Source organism: Anguilla anguilla, chromosome 3 (assembly GCF_013347855.1).
Source record: "Anguilla anguilla isolate fAngAng1 chromosome 3, fAngAng1.pri, whole genome shotgun sequence".
NCBI lineage: Eukaryota > Metazoa > Chordata > Actinopteri > Anguilliformes > Anguillidae > Anguilla > Anguilla anguilla.
In genome coordinates this window covers 12,182,366-12,203,237 of record NC_049203.1, presented here as the reverse complement: position 1 = coordinate 12,203,237, position 20,872 = coordinate 12,182,366, and the positions used below count along the sequence as shown (strand labels likewise).

At 50.4% G+C, this 20,872-nt stretch overlaps 1 protein-coding gene across 7 annotated transcripts in view; it reads right to left on the bottom strand.

Moving 5' to 3' along the window:
• Positions 1-40: 40 nt before the first annotated feature.
• The window catches only part of map7d3 (MAP7 domain containing 3), a 31,833-nt gene continuing 11,001 nt past the window's right edge, over positions 41-20,872 (bottom strand). Inside the window, exons 3-21 of one of the 7 annotated variants that reach the window (XM_035409575.1) lie at positions 20,063-20,143; positions 19,292-19,455; positions 18,706-18,820; positions 17,763-17,843; positions 16,715-16,822; positions 15,843-15,944; positions 15,123-15,218; positions 12,850-12,975; positions 10,796-10,929; positions 8,785-8,921; positions 8,420-8,661; positions 6,880-7,015; positions 6,366-6,546; positions 5,987-6,091; positions 5,816-5,869; positions 5,550-5,616; positions 4,825-5,401; positions 4,191-4,513; positions 41-3,967 (exon numbers count right to left, since the gene is read on the bottom strand). In XM_035409575.1, the coding sequence (XP_035265466.1) occupies positions 3,960-3,967; positions 4,191-4,513; positions 4,825-5,401; positions 5,550-5,616; positions 5,816-5,869; positions 5,987-6,091; positions 6,366-6,546; positions 6,880-7,015; positions 8,420-8,661; positions 8,785-8,921; positions 10,796-10,929; positions 12,850-12,975; positions 15,123-15,218; positions 15,843-15,944; positions 16,715-16,822; positions 17,763-17,843; positions 18,706-18,820; positions 19,292-19,455; positions 20,063-20,143 (2,837 nt within the window). In that variant the 3' untranslated portion in view covers positions 41-3,959. The remainder of the gene's footprint in view (positions 3,968-4,190; positions 4,514-4,824; positions 5,402-5,549; positions 5,617-5,815; positions 5,870-5,986; positions 6,092-6,365; positions 6,547-6,879; positions 7,016-8,419; positions 8,662-8,784; positions 8,922-10,795; positions 10,930-12,849; positions 12,976-15,122; positions 15,219-15,842; positions 15,945-16,714; positions 16,823-17,762; positions 17,844-18,705; positions 18,821-19,291; positions 19,456-20,062; positions 20,144-20,872) is intronic. The other 6 variants (XM_035409576.1, XM_035409577.1, XM_035409579.1 and 3 more) reach the window with 6 other exon arrangements.

Genomic DNA, 20,872 nt, shown 5'->3' with positions numbered 1-20,872 from the left:
CCCCTCAATTGGTGAGAAAAAAAACAGCCACTTTCCTTGATTTATTCTTTAAATAGCTTTTATTTAGCAAAACTTTATTTTAACATTCCATATTTCCAACATTTCATATTTAGCTCAGTACACTTCAGGAGATGTATTTACAAATGAACGGCGCGTGGACAGAAATATCTAAACGTCCACACAGCCCAGAACAGTTAAGCAAACGGTGTTCACCGCCTGGTTCGGGTAGAATGATTGTCATAACCCAGGTGAGTACATCTGAACCCTTTCAGTTAACAAGAGTAACACATTTACAGGCTATTCTCACCCTAAGGCACTGTTCTACTCTACAGTCGTAGCGACCATTGTGGGATTAAGAATAGTTAGTTCTGTAGACACACAATACCAAACACGAAACTTCAGTTTAAGCAGCAACTACACCGGGGAGGTCCTCGTCTAGGCCGGGTTATGCTAACCGCGCCACTGACACGACGTAGCGACGCTTCGCTAGCAACGCGTGAGCGAAGAAGCACAGCCCACCGCTCGCTCCGCTCTCCAGTGGCTCGAGCTCTTACGTCAGGAGCGAAGAAAATGACCGCAGGAGAAGACCAACGGCAAAACAGAAACAAAAACCTTAAAACTGGCTTCAAAGCGCTCACAATTTACCCCTCCTTCTCAAAACCCCCCTGCAAGATCCAGGGCTACTTTCTGACGGAACCACGTCCTCAACTTCCACAAATTTAACCAATTCACCTGATTTTGTCTCGGCCACACAACACTAAAAACATTACAAAACACGCCAGACACTTTTTTCTTATGGAGAGGACAGTGTGGGATTAAAAATTCTCAAAAATCTCTCTGAGGCTCTTTACAGCTTTGGAAAGAAGGAGCCGTCCAAACACCACCGTTGTAATGGTACAAAATGCACTCCATTTTGAGTTGGTATGTTTAGTTAGGGGTGCACAATGTGACTTCGTAGCATGGCAGCTGTCAGGTGAACCACACAGGTAGGCAGCCAATCAGTAGAGGGAGATGCATCCCAATGTGCTAGGACACAGAACTTACTCTGGAGGCAAGGCACTGCTAGATCAAAACAGAGGTCTGAGAGATCTCCAAGAGAAGACGTAAATTCCTTTTCTTCAAAAAAAAACAAAAAAAAAATTGTCAAATGTCCTGCAAATCTATAGCCAGGCTGTGCTCATTCTCACCTCTATTCATTTCTCTGGGCACACACTGTCCCCTGACACAAAACAGGCTAAATATCTCCATTTCACCAACCCTGTTTTAACTCTCCTCTCACAACCCAACAAGCAGACATGCCCACACCTCCACGGTATCTGCAACACATCCAGATTTCTGAAAACCAGCTGAAAGAAACAGCCCCATTCTGCACTGAGATGACTGTGTGACAGAATATTAAAAAAACATTTCTCCTTAAACACCACTGCCCAAACTGAGCTCAGAGTCCCTGTCAAAACACAACATCCTCCTCTGACACTTACACAGAACCGCCAAGCAGCGCACTTCCTGTCACACCCGAGTGTTCATCCGAACGTGTCGAATCTTCAAATCCGATATGATGACGGAAGAAAAGGGCCCTTTCCTACGAAACAGTGTTAAAAACAGGACTGACTACCCAGGAGAAGGGTTTGCGTCTGCCGGGACCAAACTAAAATCTACAGTGACAGGCGAATTGACTGTAACAACCCTCCGACTACTCTCCCCCGCCTCTTTTATGGCCTAATACTGATTACATACACAATACTTAAACATGAAGCCATATACTCTATACACCTATATCATTTTGGTTGCCCGATTAGATTTACTGTTAACAAAAAAATAATTATCATGGGATGGATGGTAGGAAGCAAATAAAGTCGTAAGTCTGCTCTAGACGATGCACGAGTGTAGAAATGTTTAAATGGTAAAAAGACAGAACAGGTGAGCATGTCAACACAGATTTACAGTTTTTCTACCCCTGAATGTTTATCAAGTACAAATTCTGGCCCCTGAGGGGGACAGTGGTCCTTAGTAAAATATTTCCAGTTGGATTTACAAATTTACCTACCATATTCACCTCTGCAAACACAAAAATGAACCAAACTTCACCATCTGAAAGCAACTGTCAACAGACACATTACAGTAATATATGTGTTATATAATTAGTACTCTTAGGTTTTACCTTCATGTAGACAATAGCAACTGCTCCGTTTCATAGTTCGGTTTCTGACTTGCATTTTAAGTTAAAAATTTGAAAAGTCTAACTACATCGTCAAGTATATATACATGGAAAAACACCACTGACAAAAACGAACAAAAACCAAAAAAAAAAATCTGAAAACATGAGGTCCTGACAGAAAAAGACCATATTCGAATGAACAGAAACCACAACAGATAAACATCATCAATATAAAGCACTTATGAAAACTGTTTTTCCCCCCTTAAATTATTCACTCCTTCGATTTTGAGGAAAAGGAAAAAAAAAAGAGGAAACAGTTACAATAACCAAAACAAGTGTTTTTACACTTCAGTTCAGACTGCAGAGCACCCCCTACTGACCACCTGCGGAAATGTCTCGACCAGGACTGAAAACCTTCACGCAATTCACAAGAGTACCATCAGTCATGGAACAAGCTTATCACCAACGCTTGACTACAGTAGAAATCCTTGATATAATCTCAGCAAAAAAAAAAAACAAAAAAAAAAAAAGCCAGTTACAATGGCAAAAATGAATTCCACCAAGTCACACAACACCGAAGTACTACAAGAACATCCCAAAGGGGAACCAACTGTGAATGTGTTTCTATGGAGGCCAGGCTCTAATTACCCATGGACATAGAATAGAAATGTGTGGGTGCGTAGCTGGACATAACGATGGGGAAAATAAGGATTCATTAACCCAAACACAGGCAGAGATGCTACATGCTATTAGCTGCATTAAATCATTGTGCTTTGCTGGAGGGTAAAACTCTTCTGATTGGATTAAACAGGTGATTGGCAGTTCATTGTAGGTCCATCCATATTTGAGCACGTGAAGCCTCACTCTCCCATCACCACTAACAGTCCTAGTACCTGACTGTGAGAGAGGCGGTAGGTGGGGTTACTGTGCTAAAGCCTGTCCCAAAGAACAGACTGGGCATGCTCAGACTAGCCTGGATGAGTGACAGGTGAGCGGAGCAAAGCCCCCCCCCCCGGGGGGAGAGAGGACAGAAAAAAGCCTTCCCTGTCTTCTGGCTGAGTTAAACCTCCAGAGGCTCACCATATACTCTTCACCCCCCTCTTAAACATGCAGACGCATTCTTCGCTTAGACTAGGAGTCGGCACTCTCAGTCGTAACTGGTCGGTGCGACGACTGGACAAGGACACGCCCACAGGAAGGACACCCCGCCCTTACTGCTTGCGTCACTTTCAAAATTAAAGCCCAATAACTTAATCCTACACTAAGCTGGAGCAGTGACGTTTTATGGTTTTAAGGTTCAGTCATGACGTTTCTTCTGATCTACATCAGACACAAACTACTTCAAGCACACGCGTGTAGAATGGACCCGTTTCCTGGAATTTATCAAAACCAACCAAAACAAGACGAAAAAAACAACAATGGTATCGGAGGAATAAACGGTGAGGATGTCATCAGAATAAGTTATAACACACTCCTCACAGTATCAACACAGTAATAATGAGATATAAAAACAGGACCATCTGTGCTAGGAAGAGACCTGGAGAAGTAAGCACACTGAAGGAATATATTTTCCCTGAAGCTTTTAAAAATTATTATAATTTTTTTATCTTTGAGGTGCAAAGTTAGCAAAATCCAAATTCCTCCGTTTGGGATCCTTTCCTCCTGTGGTCCTCCCCCAGCCTGTGTCCGTCCGTTCATCCATCTGTCTGTCTGTCCAGTTGAAGGGGCTGGGTTGGAACTGGAAGGTGTGAGACAGGACTGCAGGAGTGCAATAATCACAGGTCTTCTGGGGGCCCAGGGCTCACATCTCTGAGAGGAACATGGAGAGAGAAACAGGGGTCACACACACACACACACACACACCACAGAAAATGACCTCACAGCACAGGAGAGAGATGGGCCAATCAAATGATCAAAATCCAATCGAATACAATCAGACATGATTTAAGAAAAAACTACGTCCCCAGTCATATCTATGAAATGAAGACCTGAACCCTCCGATTTCAGTGACACCGCTCCCCCTTCTGCTCACCGGACAGGGCTTGGATGGGGGGGCTGACTCCGTTCCCCTTCTCCTCAAAGGCCACGCGGGGCCCCTCGGGGACCCCGTTGTGCTCCAGCAGGCCCTGGCCGCGCCCGTCCCCGTCGATGAGCGCGTGGGCCTTGGTGTGGACGCCCAGGTCGATGAGCTCCTCGAAGCTCCAGGTGCCGGCCTTGCCCTTCAGGCCCGGGAGCTCCGCCTCCACCGGGGGGGCGTCCTCGTTCAGGAACTCCAGCCCCTCCACCCCGCACCCCTCAGAGGTGGGGCTACAGGCCAGCTCAGGGCCCTCCGTCACCTGAGGATTCGGGCTTAGACTGGGGGACAGAGAGAGAGAGGGATAGAGAAAGGAACAGACAGATATATATATATATATAGAGAGAGAGAGAGAGAAAGAGATAGAGAGGGACGGGGAAGAGAGAGAGAGATGGAGAGGGGGGGAGAGGCAGAGTGAGTGAGACTGCAAGTCTGCCAGGATTCAGTTCCAGACTGAGGGGTGCATCATCACTAGCCCAAACCAGCCCTGCTTTAACTGGTAGCATCATCCAAGTGCTGCTAATGTGCCTCTATTGGCTCTGCTCTCCCTGGATGAGACGTGAGAAACATCTCTGAACCAATGGTTCCATACCTGTGTTCCACAGGCTCTTCTGGGCATGTGCGGACGTATTTCTCCGTTCCATCACCCTCTTTTCCATTGATGTTCCCAAAAGGCCCCTCCTGCTCGGCTACTGGCTCTTCTGAATGTGGCGTCAGCTTCTCTGCCATTGGCTCTTCTGAATATGGGGTCAGATTCTCTGTCATTGGTTCTTCTGAAAATGGGTTCAGCTTCTCTGCCATTGGCTCTCCTGAAAATGTAGTCAGCATCTCTGTCATTGGTTCTTCTGAAAATGGGTTCAGCTGCTCTGCTATTGGCTCTCCTGAAAATGGGTTCAGATTCTCTGCCATTGGCTCTCCTGAATATGGAGTCAGCTTCTCTGTCATTGGTTCTTCTGAAAATGGGTTCAGCTGCTCTGCTATTGGCTCTCCTGAAAATGGGTTCAGATTCTCTGCCATTGGCTCTCCTGAATATGGAGTCAGCTTCTCTGTCATTGGTTCTTCTGAAAATGGGTTCAGCCTCTCTGCTATTGGCTCTCCTGAATGTGAGATCAGCTTCTGTGAACTGCACTCCTGGTCAGTACTGTCTGCAGCATCTACAAGCCCCTCTCCTGTACAAAGAGAGGACAACACATTTACCTCACAAGTACATACACACACACAGACAGACAGACATAGACAGACACAGACAGACATAGACACGCACGCACGCACGCACGCACACACGCACACACAGAGGGAGAGGGAGAGAACACTTACCTTTCGCTTCCTGGTTTGTGTAATTGTCCGCCTCTCCGTTCAGGTCAGACATGCCCTTGTCGTCTCTCTGCAAAAAAAACAAAAACAAAACATGCAAACGTGTACCTGTGGGCACATTCAGAACATTTACATGTTTAAAAACTTAACTACTCTACATGTACCAAGCTATTTAATTTAACATGACATGGTGACCATTTCTTTTAGTGTTTAACAAACATAAGAGCAACTCTACGGGGATCTATGGGTCACTGTTCATTCAGTCCTACCTTGAGATCGTTCTGTTCTGTTTTTCTGGTCCTCTTCATTATCTCTTCAATTCTCTGAGGATGAGAAAGGAAAATCATCAGTACGGAGCGTGACTCGCTGGGAGCGGCTCCTCACTGGGAGGAGGAAGAGGAGGAGGAGGAGCAGGGGGAGGTGCTGCGGGCGTCACCCACCTTCCTCCTCTCCAAGCGCTCCTGCTGGTTCTGCTGCATGATCCTCTCTCTCTCCTCCCGCTGTTTCTCCGCCTCCTCCAGCGCCCGGGCCTCCGCCTCCTCACGCTGCGCGCAGTCAACAGAACACATTAACCGGCCAATCAGATCAATTCTCTCTAAACCGCCCGTGAACCAGTCATATTAATCCACTAACCAACCAACCAATAGTGTCAATCCATCATATTAATTCACTATCCAAACACCAACTAACTGTATCAGTTCAACAACCAAAAAGTGGATGACCCATCTTAATTGAACTCAAATGTTTGAAGTTTATTCATGATTTAAAGTTTAGCCCCCTCACCATGGGGGGGGGGGGCAGTATAGCAGAAATCCTCACCTCTTTCTGCAGCTCCGCAAGCTTCTCCTCCTCCTCCTGCTCCCGGCGCACTCTCTCCTCCTCCTCCAGCCGAGCCTGCTCCTCCTCCTCTCTCCTCTTTTCCTCTGCCCTCCTCTTCTCCTCCTCCAGCTGCTTTGCCCTCTCCTCCTCTGCCAAGCGCTCCTCTTCCTCCTTTCTAAGCCTGAGGAGAGACAGCATGGCACGTTCAGTACTCAGCAACACCCCAGCAGGCATCCGCTCAACCAATATCCTCCTACCTTTCTGTAGCAGATTGTGTTTAAGGAAATAAAACTTTAACCATGCAGAGCAGGTTTCTCAGAATGTTTCTTCAGAATTCTAAGGCGGTGTTCTAGAACTCCACTCCCCTCAATCACCAGTAGTGATTGTGACATCAGCATTAGAATGTTCTCTTATGCATCACCTATTTTCTGATCTTGGGTTAAGCACCCAAAAATATAAGCTGAAATATACACTGTGTTCTTCTGTATTTACTGAAATGCTGGCTCTTCCTCACCTCTCCTCTTCCTCCCTCTGGAGCTTCAGCTGCTCCTCCCTCTCCTTCTGCTCGCGCGCAAGCCTCCGGTTCTCCGCCAGGATCTTGGCGGCCTCCTCGGCCGAGGTAGTTCCCGCCACGGCCTTGGCGCTGGAGTCTGCGGGGGACAGACAGACGGACGTTTTTATGTGCTTATACTGCTCTCTGCAGGCCTGAGGTGGGGGACAGACATACATATGCTTTGATGTGCTTATACTTCTCTCAGCAGGCACCAGGAGGGGTTCCTGTTAATGACTGAATGAATGGGGTTTAAAACCATTAAAAAATTACTATTTCCTAAGGACAAAACAAGCAGATAACAAAGAAGCCAACCAACGTGTTGGTATAAATCCCCTTAATAAGCCGTTGAGGGGGATAGATAAAATTCAAATACTTGAACATGAAATGAACAAATTCAATAGTGATGAAATATGCACACAGGCCCAGTTTCCACAAAATAAAACTAATATAGATAAAACCGAAAGGATCATAACAGCTGAAGAATGCTCCTTCTGAAATGCACGACTGCATTAAAACACGCGCTGCAGGCATGAAGCACAGACACGTGTACAGCGATCGCATGCGAGCGTGCCCTGTGGGCCCGCAGCCATCTCCTGGGTTTTAAAGAGCTGCTCGGCGGTGCTTTCTGTGAGAGGCAGGATGCGTCGCGCAGGCCCTGTGGCGGGGTGGCGGGTGGGAGAGCAGCCGTAGCGGGAAACTGGCACGCCGGCGGCGTGTGCGTACACCACTGATACTCACAGCAGCGGCACACAGCGCTGGAGACGTGCAGAAGTCACATGATCATGGGCTTCATGGCCCATACTCCGATATGCAAACACACTTTCCCTCGCACACAAACAAACATCACACAGTCCACAGACACACATAGACCCACGTGCACGCACATTAACACACACACACACACTCTCTCTGTCCTCCGGGCAGTGTACCATCACAGTAAGCCGCTAAAACCCTGCAGGACACGTCCCAATGAGAGCGAAAGCACTTTGCATCCTGTTTGAAGAGGAGCGGTCTGTTTGCACTGCATCTCCTCTGCTGCAGTACCTGCCTCTGGCCAGCAGAGGACGCGTACCACTCACAACCACATTTTCTCTGTGCGTAGTGCTCGTAAACAGACTGCAAGTGAGAAAATAATCTGCGGGTTCTGAGCTGCCAGGGCGCTCATGAGGAAATGAGAAAGATAAGGCAGAACAGAGCTGGGCACAGAGCAGACGCCTGGTGTTTCCCTGTCATTAACTGTGATTAAGTGTGTCCGTCTGCTGTTTTTCCAGCACAGGGAACAGTTTTATCTGATGAAGGCTACAGAACAAACCGCGTCTAACTTTAATAAAGTGTTTATCAAACCGACACTACAGCGAGGCCTCTGACTATGCCTGGGTCAGATAATTCTCAGAAACCAGAGGTACATTTCCTACAGAATACAGACAAAAAATCCTCCATCTATATACTAAACAAAATGATTGGTCAGGATGGTAACACCCTGTTTGTGTTCTTCACTCACCATCTTTGGTCTTGTTGCCAGGCGTGCCGTTGGTGGGGGGCATCTCCGGCGGCTGGGGGGGGATGAGGGGCTGCATGGGGGAGCCCTCTTTGGGTTTGGGGTCACGCTTACGCAGGGTGGGGGGCCCGGTGGGGGTGAGGGCGGGGCGCTGTATGGGCGGGGGTTTGGAGGCGGGGGGCTGTGGGGAGGGGGGGCGCTGTCTGGGTCCGCAGGGGGAGGGGGGGCGGGCCCGGGGGCTCTGCCTGTGAAGGACGAGAGATGCACAGACATGACGCTAAAGCTGGAGCCTTCACAGCTGGAGTAAAGAAACGCAAGCTCTGAAAGAGCCAGATGTGCGTTTCCACTGGTCAGCGGGCGGGTCTTACTTGGCCGGGCCGGGGGACGGCGTTCTCCTGCCGGTGGCGGAGGGCGAGGGGGAGGGCGACCGGCGGCGGCCGGGCACGTTGGAGGGCGAGGACGGGCGCTTCCAGCCGGGCGAAGAGAATCGCTTCTCCTCCGGTTTCTGAGCCAGCAGAGAAACAAGAGAGGTGTGAGAGAGGCCTTACACACACACACACACACGCACGCACGCACACTTATTCACTTACACACACGCACATACACACACGCACACTTATTCACTTACACACACACGCACGCACACACACACACACATTTAAAAAGCAGAACAGTCACAAGGTCCTCATTCAGCAGGATACAGAGCAGACCTGAAGGCACTATTCTTCACAGCCAGCTCAGTGCTAGGAGGTACTGCAGAATTCTCCTCTCACATTCAAAACTGACAGAGCTACATGCAAACATTCGGCGGATAATTTCGGTCCCACGTGCGCATGAAACGAGAAATACAATGTGAACTACTGCGGGGCGGCGGCTGAAAAGGTCTCTTTCTTTTCCTCTCTCTCTCAGATCCTGTTTTAGCACAGTGATGCTATTTAATAAAAGCACAGGGCTTGTGTATAAATCCATCTGACCCTGGGGTGCACTGGCGTGGAGGCGATGCGCGCGGACACACCAGATAAACTCTGTAAAGGACAAATCTCACCCACAGACTGAGCCCCGACTACAGCTCGCTCAAAACCCTCCACACTCACGCGGCTGGGGAGGGAGGGGAACAAAGTGTAGCAGTGGGGTGGCCGTCCCCTCACATCCTGTCCACAGGCCGCTGCGAATGCGCACGCTGAAGGCCTCCAGGCCTCCATAGAGAACACAGGCGCTCGACTGAGCTTTGGAGCCATTTCCATTCAAGGCTTTTAGACAGACTCTTTAAAAAGAGCCGCAGCCTTTCAAAAGTGGGAAAGCGGGGTGTACTGGCCCAATAGGGAAACCCAAAAGGGAAAAAAACAAAATGGTGGACGCCTGCTGGAAAATTCCTGCCATTCTATAACACAGATTTAAGCTGTTTTTTTAAAAATGATTTTAAACGGAATAAATGGGAGCAGGTGTGGAAAGGCGGCCCCAGTAAGGGAGGGTGTCCTCCCGGGATTCGGGGCGCGGTGCTGCTGGGGCGGGCCGTGCCCCTCTGGGAGGGCGGGGCCGGCCGCGCTTCGCATCGCCTGATCCGCTCCTGTCATTGTGCTCCTTTGTCTCCGCGGCTGACAATGCCCCCCTTCACACGAGAGGAGGAAGGAGGACAGCAAAGCCCGGCAGAGCTCCATCTCTCCATCTCTCTTCTGAAACCTCCACCCGGCCCGGCTGCCATTGTGTTCTCCTTCACCAGCGCCCCGTAGGAGACGCGCCGCGCCCGTCCCGCCCTCCTCCTCCTCCTCCTCTGCGGCCCCACAGGCCTCCTGCCGGGAGAGGCCGTCCCAAAGCACGGCTTCCCCGGATTCAAATGGAGGATGAAAGCGACTGAGCTGCTTTGAAAGTCAAATGGCGCTGGACGTACGGATATGAAAGGGGAGCAGTTTCAGCTGCCCCGCGGCCCTCTTACGTATCCAGGCCCCGGACCACACTTTGTAGTTTGGCATTTTGGGATCTGAAACGGCGACGGGAAGATCCTTTCCGCTCCTGCTGAACCGCCAAACTCGTTCCACCGCCGGAGCAAAGTTCCCCGCAGACTTTCGACAGCCCCGGCGCGGAGAGCTGCCTGGTCAGCAGAGTGTTTCAGAGCCAAAGGGCGTATCGGCACCGCGTGCCTGTTTAAAGTCTAATTGTAATAGTACACCAGCCTACGCGCTAACGCTAATACTCCCACCTCCAGGGTCGCAGCCACGCATCCTGAATTTGGCTTATATCTGGGCCTCTCAATTGTAAGGCGACTCAGCCTTAGTACCTGCAAGATGGCTGACAGAAGACTCACCTGCAGTCTCACACCTGTAAGACGGCAAAAGGCTTGCCTGTGTGAGAGTTAAGGCTCACCCGCGTGAGAGGGCTCACCTGTGTGGCATCGGGGGCCCCGTCGGAGGATGTGGAGGACGGGGGGCCCTTGCGGTCGGTGCTTCTGCTGCGGAGGGGACCCCTGGGGGGTTGCAGGGGGCTGGCTGAGGCTGAACGAGGACAGAGGTGAGACTCTGATAAAAGACAGTGTCATTGGAGCGTAGCCAATGGGAGGGGCAGGAGCAGCCGGGATGGTGAGCGAAGCAGAGGAAGAGAGGAGGAAGAGAAGGGAGAGAAATAGAGGGGCGGGGTAAAAACAAAACAAGAGGGAGGCGTGTTAGACACAGGACTTACTGGCAGGACTGAAAGCAGTAGACCCAGGGGGCTGGGGGGAGGGGGGTGGGGGGGAGCGTCCCAGAGCTCACAGTATCCAAGCAACAGCATAACATCAGTACAAGGCGGTACTCTGCAAACCCAAGCAGCACCCCACAGGGACAGCACACGACATGCCCTCATCACCCTCTCAAACAGCAACTCATTTCATCAGTCCTGAGAAAATGGTTTAAAAATCATTTGGAAGCCGTTTTGATACTCATATTATGAGAACACAGTACCTTTTGAAGAGAAATAAATATATTTTGTAAAATTGATTTCATGGTCGACTTGTGTTCTGTCAGTAAATGAATGGCTAACTATTTAATCATGTGAAATATTCCCAACGTAAATTCTATTCTGGGAAAGAGGAAGTTGCGTTTGACTTCCATCCCAACAGTCCCAACAAACAGGCCTACTTCCCCAACAACTGACCAGAGCCACAGGGATAGCTCCAAATAAAGAAAGGGTGCAGATTCTGCTGTTGATTAAACAGCAGTTACTGTTGGAACCATATAATGCCTTATTTTTATACGTCAGCTATGATATTGCAATCTGCAGTTTGCAGGGATATGGGGCAGTAATGCACTCTGAACCAGCAATGAATTGTAAAACGAGTGCATATAGTTAAATCTGATCCACGTGAGGACTCATGTTTGATTCGTTAAATTAAGCACCCCCCCGCCCCCCCCACTGTGTCCCTAGATGATCAACAAAACAGAAAGAATGAGTAAATCAGAAACAAGCAAGTGCCTCCTAAAAAGACCTCATATGGCAATATGCAGCACCATTCACTGTAGTCAGATACTATAGGCTTCAGAGGTCTGCTAAACTGTAATTTCTTTATAAAGGCCAGAGATTGTGCTTTTATGCGAGAACGTTGCCAGGTGTTCAGTGCACAGGGAAAAAAACTAAATGGACAGAAATGGATTGAAATGGACTTTAGATTGTGCTGTGAAACCAGGCAAAAGCGCACCCCTCAGATACGCTATATGGCCAAAGGTATGTGGACAACTGACAACCAAGGGGTGTCCAGATACTTTTGGTCATACAGTGGACAAAGCAGCAGAGGGCTCCCTCAGCTAACGGGCTGTCAGCAGTAATCTGAAAGTGTCTCCATTTCATCAGTGGAGCTGGTATTAATCCTCAGATACGCAGGCCCAGGTGAGCGGCTTAGCGCATATCTGCAGGGGAACCCAGGCTCCTTCCATGCCTGACGCATTTCAGTTACATTCTCTCCAGACCAAGAATGTCCATGAATGCACGCAAGTGTCACTATATGCTGTTGCCATGCCATAACATTTAATATGACAGGCGCTAGAATGATTTCTACTTCAGATGCCACTGACTGAATGTGCTCTACATGTAGGTATTCAAAGACTATGCATGCACATTACTGTAAAGCATCACATTTACGGTAATGCGTTACGGTAATGGTATTACAGTAATGGCATTACTGTGACATACTGGTGCATTGCTGAGTACCCAGTATCAGTTCCTGACTGAAGGTGTCCTGTACTGAGGCACAGGTGCGAGCCTGACCACGCCCATGCACCTCTCCCTGAAAACCACGCCCCCCACATTACATCACCGCACACCACAGCAATCAGGGCACAGCACCCACACCACGAGTTGCCATGACTGCAGGGAGAGAGCTGGGAACGGGGCGGGGAGAGGGGTGGGACGGGGGCGGGACGGTCCCCGCAGGCCGAGCCCCTCCGGGGCGTGGCCCGTCCGGTTACCTTGGGCGTCGGATCCTTCCGCGGAGAGCGCGGCGGCGCTCTTGCTGCGGGCGAGCGAGGCCTGGGTGGGGGTGAGCAGGCGGCTCAGGACGCCGCTGTCCACGGGGCTGGCCAGGGCGCGACGAGCTACGGGCCGCCCCCAAAACCGCCACGGAGCGAACGAAACCAAACGAAACCACAGAACAAACACAGAGGGGAGGAGGAAACAAAGGGAAGGGAGTGGGGGGGGGAAGAAGGGGGCGGAAAACCACATGAATCAGAAAGAGAAGGGGGGGGGGAGAAAATAAGGGAGAATCAACACGAGAAGCACCAAAAGAGTGATTGAACCCATCATTAATAAGGACACAAATCAGACGGCTTAGTGACACAAATCAGACGGCTCTGATCCGAAACGCAGGGCAGTGCTGAGGGGTGAGCAGGGCGCATTAGTGAACAGGACAGGCTGGAGGGTGAGCAGGGCGCATTAGTGAACAGGACAGGCTGAAGGGTGAGTAACCCGGTGCGTGAGTTAGAGGAGACAGGGTTCGAGGTGACTGGGGTGGGGTCCCAAAGGGGGGAACCGTGTGACGGTGGTGACCAGGCAAGAGCTGTTTCATCTCCGCTACACAGCTACGTTTAATGGCCCTTTGATGGGAATAGTAATACAAAGTTGAGGAAGCTGAATACACTGCAATGATACAGTGATTACTCCCATCTCCTGTGCAAGTCCACGTACAGCCAAATATGCAGCAGTGTCCCTGGGAGGCATATTGCTGTTACAGATAAAAAAGCTCTTGCCTTCATAAACTTCAGGAGGATATTGTCTTTATTGTAATCCTAGTCACAATAAAGGAAATTAAACTGTAGTATCCAAAATGGAAAATAAAAAATTAAAAAATTAAAAAAAAAAATTAAACTAATTGAAAAAGTAAAAAAGAAAGTATCCTGAGGACCGACAGATTGGCCTGTTGGTTTCTCTTCATGCCCCGTAAAACAGCAGGTTTTTTAAAATTCTTTTTTTTTTTTTTTTTAAACAAAGAGCAGCCATGTTGTGTTAAAGACGCATCTTGTTGAAATGCACTGGGCCAGGCCCAGTTCCAGGGGAGGTCCAATCAGATTCAGCGACAGTCGGCGCTGTCTGGACTGGCTGACAGCTGGGGCTGGCGTGTAACTAGGAGCGGCATTAACGAGGCGAGGGCGGCTCCTGTGTGAGATCAGCCTGGCCTCAGCGCTGAATTTACATTCGTTTTCACAGAATTCAGCAGTGCTGACAGACAGAGTAGGGCGTATGTGGGCAGTGGAGAGCAGAGCGTTAAGTGTCAATGCACAGGTCGCCTGGTGGAAGGGGGATTATAACACTTCTGTACACATCACACAAAATGCATTCCCCTGGATCGAGAGGCAGAAAAGCAACTTTGCACAGTTACTGTATGAAATCACCAAATAAACACACACTCACGGCAAAAAAGAGACATTAGAACACAAAACTGTAAACATACGACACGTGGCACGCCGTGTGTGTGTGTGTGTGTGTGTGTGTCAGTGCCAGTCTCGTTGCTCGGGGATGGCACTGACACACACCACAATCACAAGACCGAGGCGGCAAATTCGCCGTTACTTCGTCTGCGAGGACAAAACAGACAAACATGTTCATGAGACAACAAACGATTGTGTTAGTGGCACAAAAGGCCCATTCCTGGAGGGCGCAGGACGAGACGAGAGTAGCTGCAAGCAAACGCTTCATGCGTGACCCGAGCGCAACATATCGCCAGCACAGCAAGCCGAGCGGAGTTAAGGCACAGGGCAAAACACAGTCCGGAAGCTTCCAGACAAACGGCCTGTTCTCAGAGCCAGTCGGTGGACAAGTTTCAGCTGAAACAACCAAGCCAAAGCGTGACTTTAAAATGACATACCTACATACAGGTACTAGAAAAAGGTGTGATGCTTGTTAAAAGGATTTCTGCTACCTGGGCCTTCATCAGATGAAGCGTCAGATTTTACATAATTTAGTAAACCTTTCTCTGATTGGGTCAGTTGGCAGAGGGATGAGCCAGGCGTTAGCTGATTGGACAGGAGAGGAGGGAGGGGCTGCAGACTGCGATGCCTTCCTGCTCTGCCGTGTCCGCGGCACTCTGCATCTGTGCATATTAAAGCGCTCGTCGCCCAAGCCGGTTACTCCCATCGGTCATGTGACTGTCGCCGTGGGTTACAGAGCGAGAGGGTGAGTCAGCGGTGCGCAGACGCTCAGGCAGTGTTAGACGGGGGCAACGTGAAAGCCACGGGGGGCTAGCCACCTGATTGGTCCTTGGTGCCTTGTTCTAGTTTAGGGGAAGGCTGCGATTGGCCCCTCATTCGAGTGAGGGAGGAGCTCCGCCTCTTCAGCGTGGGGCCTACAGGGCAGATGATTGGATAGGGCAACGTTACAGACCACTGACAAACTGCTTACTACACTGACTGCTCACAGACCACTGACAGCCTGTTTACTACACTGACAGCCGGTTTACTACACTTACTCGAGGGAAACAAGCAACCAACCTGGATTTAATGTAGTTTAACACATTGCACTGTTAAACTTAATCACTGCCTTAATTTCCCATGTAACTGATGTCCAGCAACACCAAACTTGCAAAAGAGCGTTCAATCTCAATGGGGTTTTCCTGGTTAAATAATGGTTAAATAAATCATTAAAAATAAATCACATTTCATAATCAGCATCCTAGCAGGAACAACTTGAGCATGGTAGACATGCTGTATTTTTGTATGATTATAAGGCCACTTCCATCAATAAAGATAAGGAAGCTAAAGTAGGACAAACACAATAGGAGGTAAACCTTACTATACATTAGTAAGGACTACATTGAACAGACTGTTAGTGCTTTTCAGTCTAACTGTATCTCAGACTATCTATACTCCATAAATACTGCACAAGTCTGAGCAGCCCCTGAGCTGCAAACTGAGCTGAGCTGTCCAGCGCCTGTTCAAAGGGGTAGCGGGGGAGGGGTCAGCTCCTGCACCTGTCTGCTCCACCTGAGGCTGCTTGGGGAGGCTGCTGTCCTTAGCAGGCTGGGACGCGTTACTAGGCAACCGGTTTAAAGACGAGCTCCGTCGCTTAGGACCTGAGAAACAAAGAGTTCACAAACTGAAATATTTTTGTTAAAAAAAAAACAGTGGCTTTATTGGGAAAGGCTCGATGCTGCCTGCCACAGGGAGGCCTTGACAGAGTTTGTGTGTGAGATAAAAGCAGCTGTGAATAGTCTCACACAGCTACAAAGGCAGTTAGGACCTAATTAATAAAGGAGAAAATATGCAGTGGAATCTAAAATGGAAACACAGAGAACGATGTGTGAACACAACCACTGAGAAAAGGCTGAGATCAGTAAGTGGCAATCCACACTGGACACAGCTTGGAGGGAAACTGTGGGAGAGATGCAAAACGACACACTCCGTGCAAACCTTATCACAAAACACAGAAAAATACACTCGGAAACATGTATGCACATCAACGGAGGTGCAACAACACTGATGGCAAACAAAAGAAATGAATGAACTTCAATCAAAATGACATCATGCACATAGAACAGGGACCTAACCGCTTCTTGCGGTTCTGATTTGGTCTCATTCCGGATCGTTCTGGAAGGTGAACTGCGGGCGAGCGAGCGCATTCTGATCAAACGATAAACAACCAGTGTGTGGGTCAGAGCCCAGTGCTCTTCTCCAGCTGGGTCCTACAAAAGTGAACATCCAGAATTTGGGGTGGGGTGGGAGGGGGTGGGGTATTAACAGGCAGGGTCAGGCAGGTATACGTTCAGTGGGGAGGGGGGGTATTAACAGGCAGGGTCAGGCAGGTATACGTTCAGTGGGGAGGGAGGGGGGGGTGCACACTTACGCTTGTCAGAGGAGTTGATTAGGGTGGCAGAGGAGGAGGACAGGCGCTTGCTGATGAGCGAATCGCCTGGCGGTTTCAGGTTCATGGTGGACGTACAGCGCTTGTCAGCTAGGGACACAACACACAGACAGAGACAGGGGGGAGGGGCAGGGGGCGGGGTTTACGGCCAGCAGTCCATAAAGAGACGGGGTCACACAGGAGAAGACGCAGGGGCACAGAGGAGTGGAGGTGGAGGGCAGACTAGCCCAAACCACCCTGCGGTTAGCGGGACCAGCGCTGCCCACCGCCCGGACCAACACTGATGGGACAGAACCATGAGACGGAGCTACCAGACATGCATTCTCTTGTACGTACCACTTTTTTTTGATAACTGTGCCTCGCAGAATATCGAAAAAGTACAGCCAAAAAAAGTCACACGATTCAAATTTTGTTCCTATAGATCATGATGAAAAGTGCTTTATATATACATTTATGACATCACATTGCAATTAAAATGTAAGTCCTGAGGAGTCAAAATGCAAAGTTTCCCCGTTTCTATCCCACACCACCCCGGTTCAGCCGCACACTCATGCTCTTGTTACCCAAGGCAGTGGCATTATAACAAAGCGTGCTTCTGTCTGCCAGCAAAAGCACCCACTTCACTTCAAAGAGTTTAAGGCAGGTCATTCACAATGCACAGGGGGAGCCATTGTTAGTCAACAAGGGAAAAAAACCGACAAATATTTAAATCTATGACATCACAGTGAGCCAACGGTGACGCATCCACCACAGCACCAGACACGGTGGTCAGCACGTGCACGTTAGCATGGGGTGAGGGAAGTGCAGTTGTGTTAAACGCATTTAGGTTTGTGCATTTCAGAGTGAAACCTTGGGATGCCATTGTGACCCTTGACCTGGAAGTGCTTGGAAGGGGTGTGACCGTGGCCGCGGTTCTCAGGGGGAGAGTGAGGAATAAGGCCGTTACTGAGCCGGTGGGGTTTGGGGGAGGGGCAAGGCGGAGGGGCGGGGATGTGGGAGGGGCACCAGGTGAGCCTGAATCAAGCAGCACCTTGTTGAGTCTTCTGAGGCCCCTCAGGAGAGCAGGGAGACACGATTATAGCTATGGGACAGGAGGGGGCGTCGGCACCACCTAGAGGGGGTACACAGATTGCACAGGGGAGATGAGAGGCGGGGCCACGGTGCTGAGTCACACCATGGCTGCTCGGATACCTGCGTCTCTCTCACCATTACCACCGTTGCACGGCAACAGAAGAGCTGAGATCTCCTACAGAAAGAATACCCGATGGGTATGCACCGTATAGAGACTCATACAGGGGCTAAGGAAGCTTATGACATGTTCATACACATCTCTTATTGCCATTATAAATGATAGGGAATAGTGAACATGTCTTTGGTCTATTTGCTGGAGGGAAAAACGTCTCATTAATTCTCATTGAACTGAAGCAGGCCTGTGGTACATTTGGGGCTCAAGTAACACATATTTTAAACGGAGCCTGAGGCAAAATGACCTCATCGGTCTACGGTATCCCTTGAGTAGATCCTGCAGCTGACATACGGATAAAACCGGTAACTGGCCCACTGCCAGGCTAGCCTGGAGCTCACACACACACACACACACACACACACACACACACACAGGCAGGCAGGCAGACACACACACACACACACAAAGAGACACACACACACACCGGCACCAGCGCTGCCATTAGCTGCACCGCACGGCCTACCTTTCACAAAGGAGCCGCGGCTCCTGCTTTCACAGCTAAAAGGGTGGAGCGAAACGACACACCCCTTCTACTGAAAAGCCTGGGGAACACGGCTGAATTAAAAAACTTTATTTAAATTACGTCCAGAGGGGAGGAAACGGCAGCCTCTGCACAGGGTCCAGGTTCCTGTGCTGCAGCGGGAGAGAAAGGGGAGGAGGGAGAAGGAAAGGGGAAGGAGGGGGAAGGAAAAGAAGAAGGAGAAGGAAAGGGGAGGCATGTCCTTACCGCTCCCGTTCTCCGCGTCTGCAGTGATCCCGCCGCCCCAGGACCACCTCTTCTGCCTGTGCTCCAGCCTCTGACTGCGCTCCAGAGTCCGCCGCACCACCGCCTCGTAGTGCTCCTGCAGGCCGCGGGACAGCGACCGTCAGCCGATGTTACAAGCGAATACCACGCCACCGTCGCACGCTAATCAGCTGTCAATCTCCTGTCAATCAGCGGAAACCAAGCAATGGCTTCGACTTGGTCCGCGCTAACTAAGCTGCTAGTGGTAGTGGCCTTGGTAGCCCAGTAGGGGGCAGAAATCCAGTGTCCCGCACAGCAATGTGACATATATATCTACATTAGAGAAAAGGCCTTAAAGGGATAATTGAAACTCCTGCACAGAGCCAGAGAGGATGTGGACTATGATCAAAGAGACCAACGCTGATAAATGCATTAAAATATAATGAAATCACAGCAGAGCCGCTCCCCTGAAGACCGGCTCAGGTTGCAGTGACACTGCGCTCTGCGTTTCACATGCAAAGTAACCGGGCCTTTCCGCCTGGCGGCCTCAGGCGGAGGGCCACGCCCACGCGCCACGCCCACGCCTCACCTTCTCCTCCTCCTGCTTCAGCTTCCTCTTCTCCTCCACCGCCGCCCGCCGCTGCTCCTCCTTCCTGCGCTGCTCCTCCAGCTTGCGCTGCCGCTCCTCCACCTGCCGCTCGTACTGCGCCCGGGTCTTGCGCTCGCGCTCCAGGATCTGCGACTCGCGCGCCGCTGAGGGGGGGGTGCGGGGGGGGCGGGTGAACTTCATTCCCTCATCGAGAGCAACACGCCATTTACACACTGTATGCGTTTACTTACAACACACATACAGCTCAATATGTTGTACTGAAATATTTATTAAAATACACATATTTTATCACATATTACATATTGTTACAACCTGCATGTCATATGAAACTTAATGATCGTTAATCGAGTTCCAGAAGCGGAGAAGTTTTATTTTGCCTTCAGAAGCCTGATATTCCTCGTTCACTTTAATGGGAGCTCCGATGCCCCTCAGCGTGCGCAGTACAGCCTGTGCTTCCGGGACTTAAGGAGCTTAGCTTAGCTGAAGGCGTGCCAGCCAGTCTAGTTAATTATGCACGTCTATGGTCACCCGCGCGGCGGCGCGCACGGCCAGACACGCCTCCTGCGCTCCAGCGCCTTTAAACCCGCTGCCCAGGCGCGGGAGCAGTGAGGTCACCAGCGCGAGCGGCGTGTGTCACAGACGGCAGAGGGGAAGGCGGAGCAGATGAGGGTGAGGTGAGGGCTGGAGGAGGCCGGTTTGGGCGGTCGGTTTGTAGACCCGCGTGCGGTTTGGCCGGAGCGGCGAGCTCACCTTGCTGCTTCTCCTGCTCCTCCCTCCGCTCTTTGGCCACGCGCAGCCTCTCGTCCGTCTTCAGCGCCGCGCCGTCAATCACTGCCGGCACAGAAAGAGCCGCCGGGTCACCGTCGCGCTCCCAATGCGGCCGCCATCTTTACCCGCCGCCATCTTTACCCACCGCCGCCGCCATCTTTACCCACCGCCGCCATCTTTACCCACCGCCACCATCTTTACCCACCGCCACCAAAAGCACCACTGACAGGGGCCTGCTTCTTCATTATTCCTACCGGGTGTTCGTTTTTATCGTGTGTGCGAGTGCGTGTGTGTGTGTCAGTGTGTGAGAGAGAGAGAGTGTGTGTGTGTGTGTGTGAGAGTGTGTGTGTGTGTGTGTGTGTGTGTCTGTGGGCTCTTTTTTAGTTTAGTGTCTGACAGCCCCAGAGGAGTATCAGATTGAACTCCAGCCCATTCTGAAACATGCTCCCGCTGATGTGATGCGTGTATCTGCACTGGGTCTGTGGCAGTGGCGGTGGATTAAGCTTAATTTAGCCCCAGCCCACGGTAAGCTCAACTCACACATACTGCTTTGTCATCGCTGCTTAATGCTTTAAGAGAAGCTCTCTGCAGGGTAGGGTGTCAGCTAAGCACATTATAACCAATTAATATCACTGCAAGCAAGCGCGCACCCAAGCCATTTGTTTGCTCCCAATCAATTAAGCGCTTCTGGGACTCCTGCATGTCCTGCAAGCTTGTCTGTATGTGTGCTTATGTGTCTATTTGTACGTGGACACATGCTTAAATGTGTGTGTGCTTCTATGGCGTGTGCGC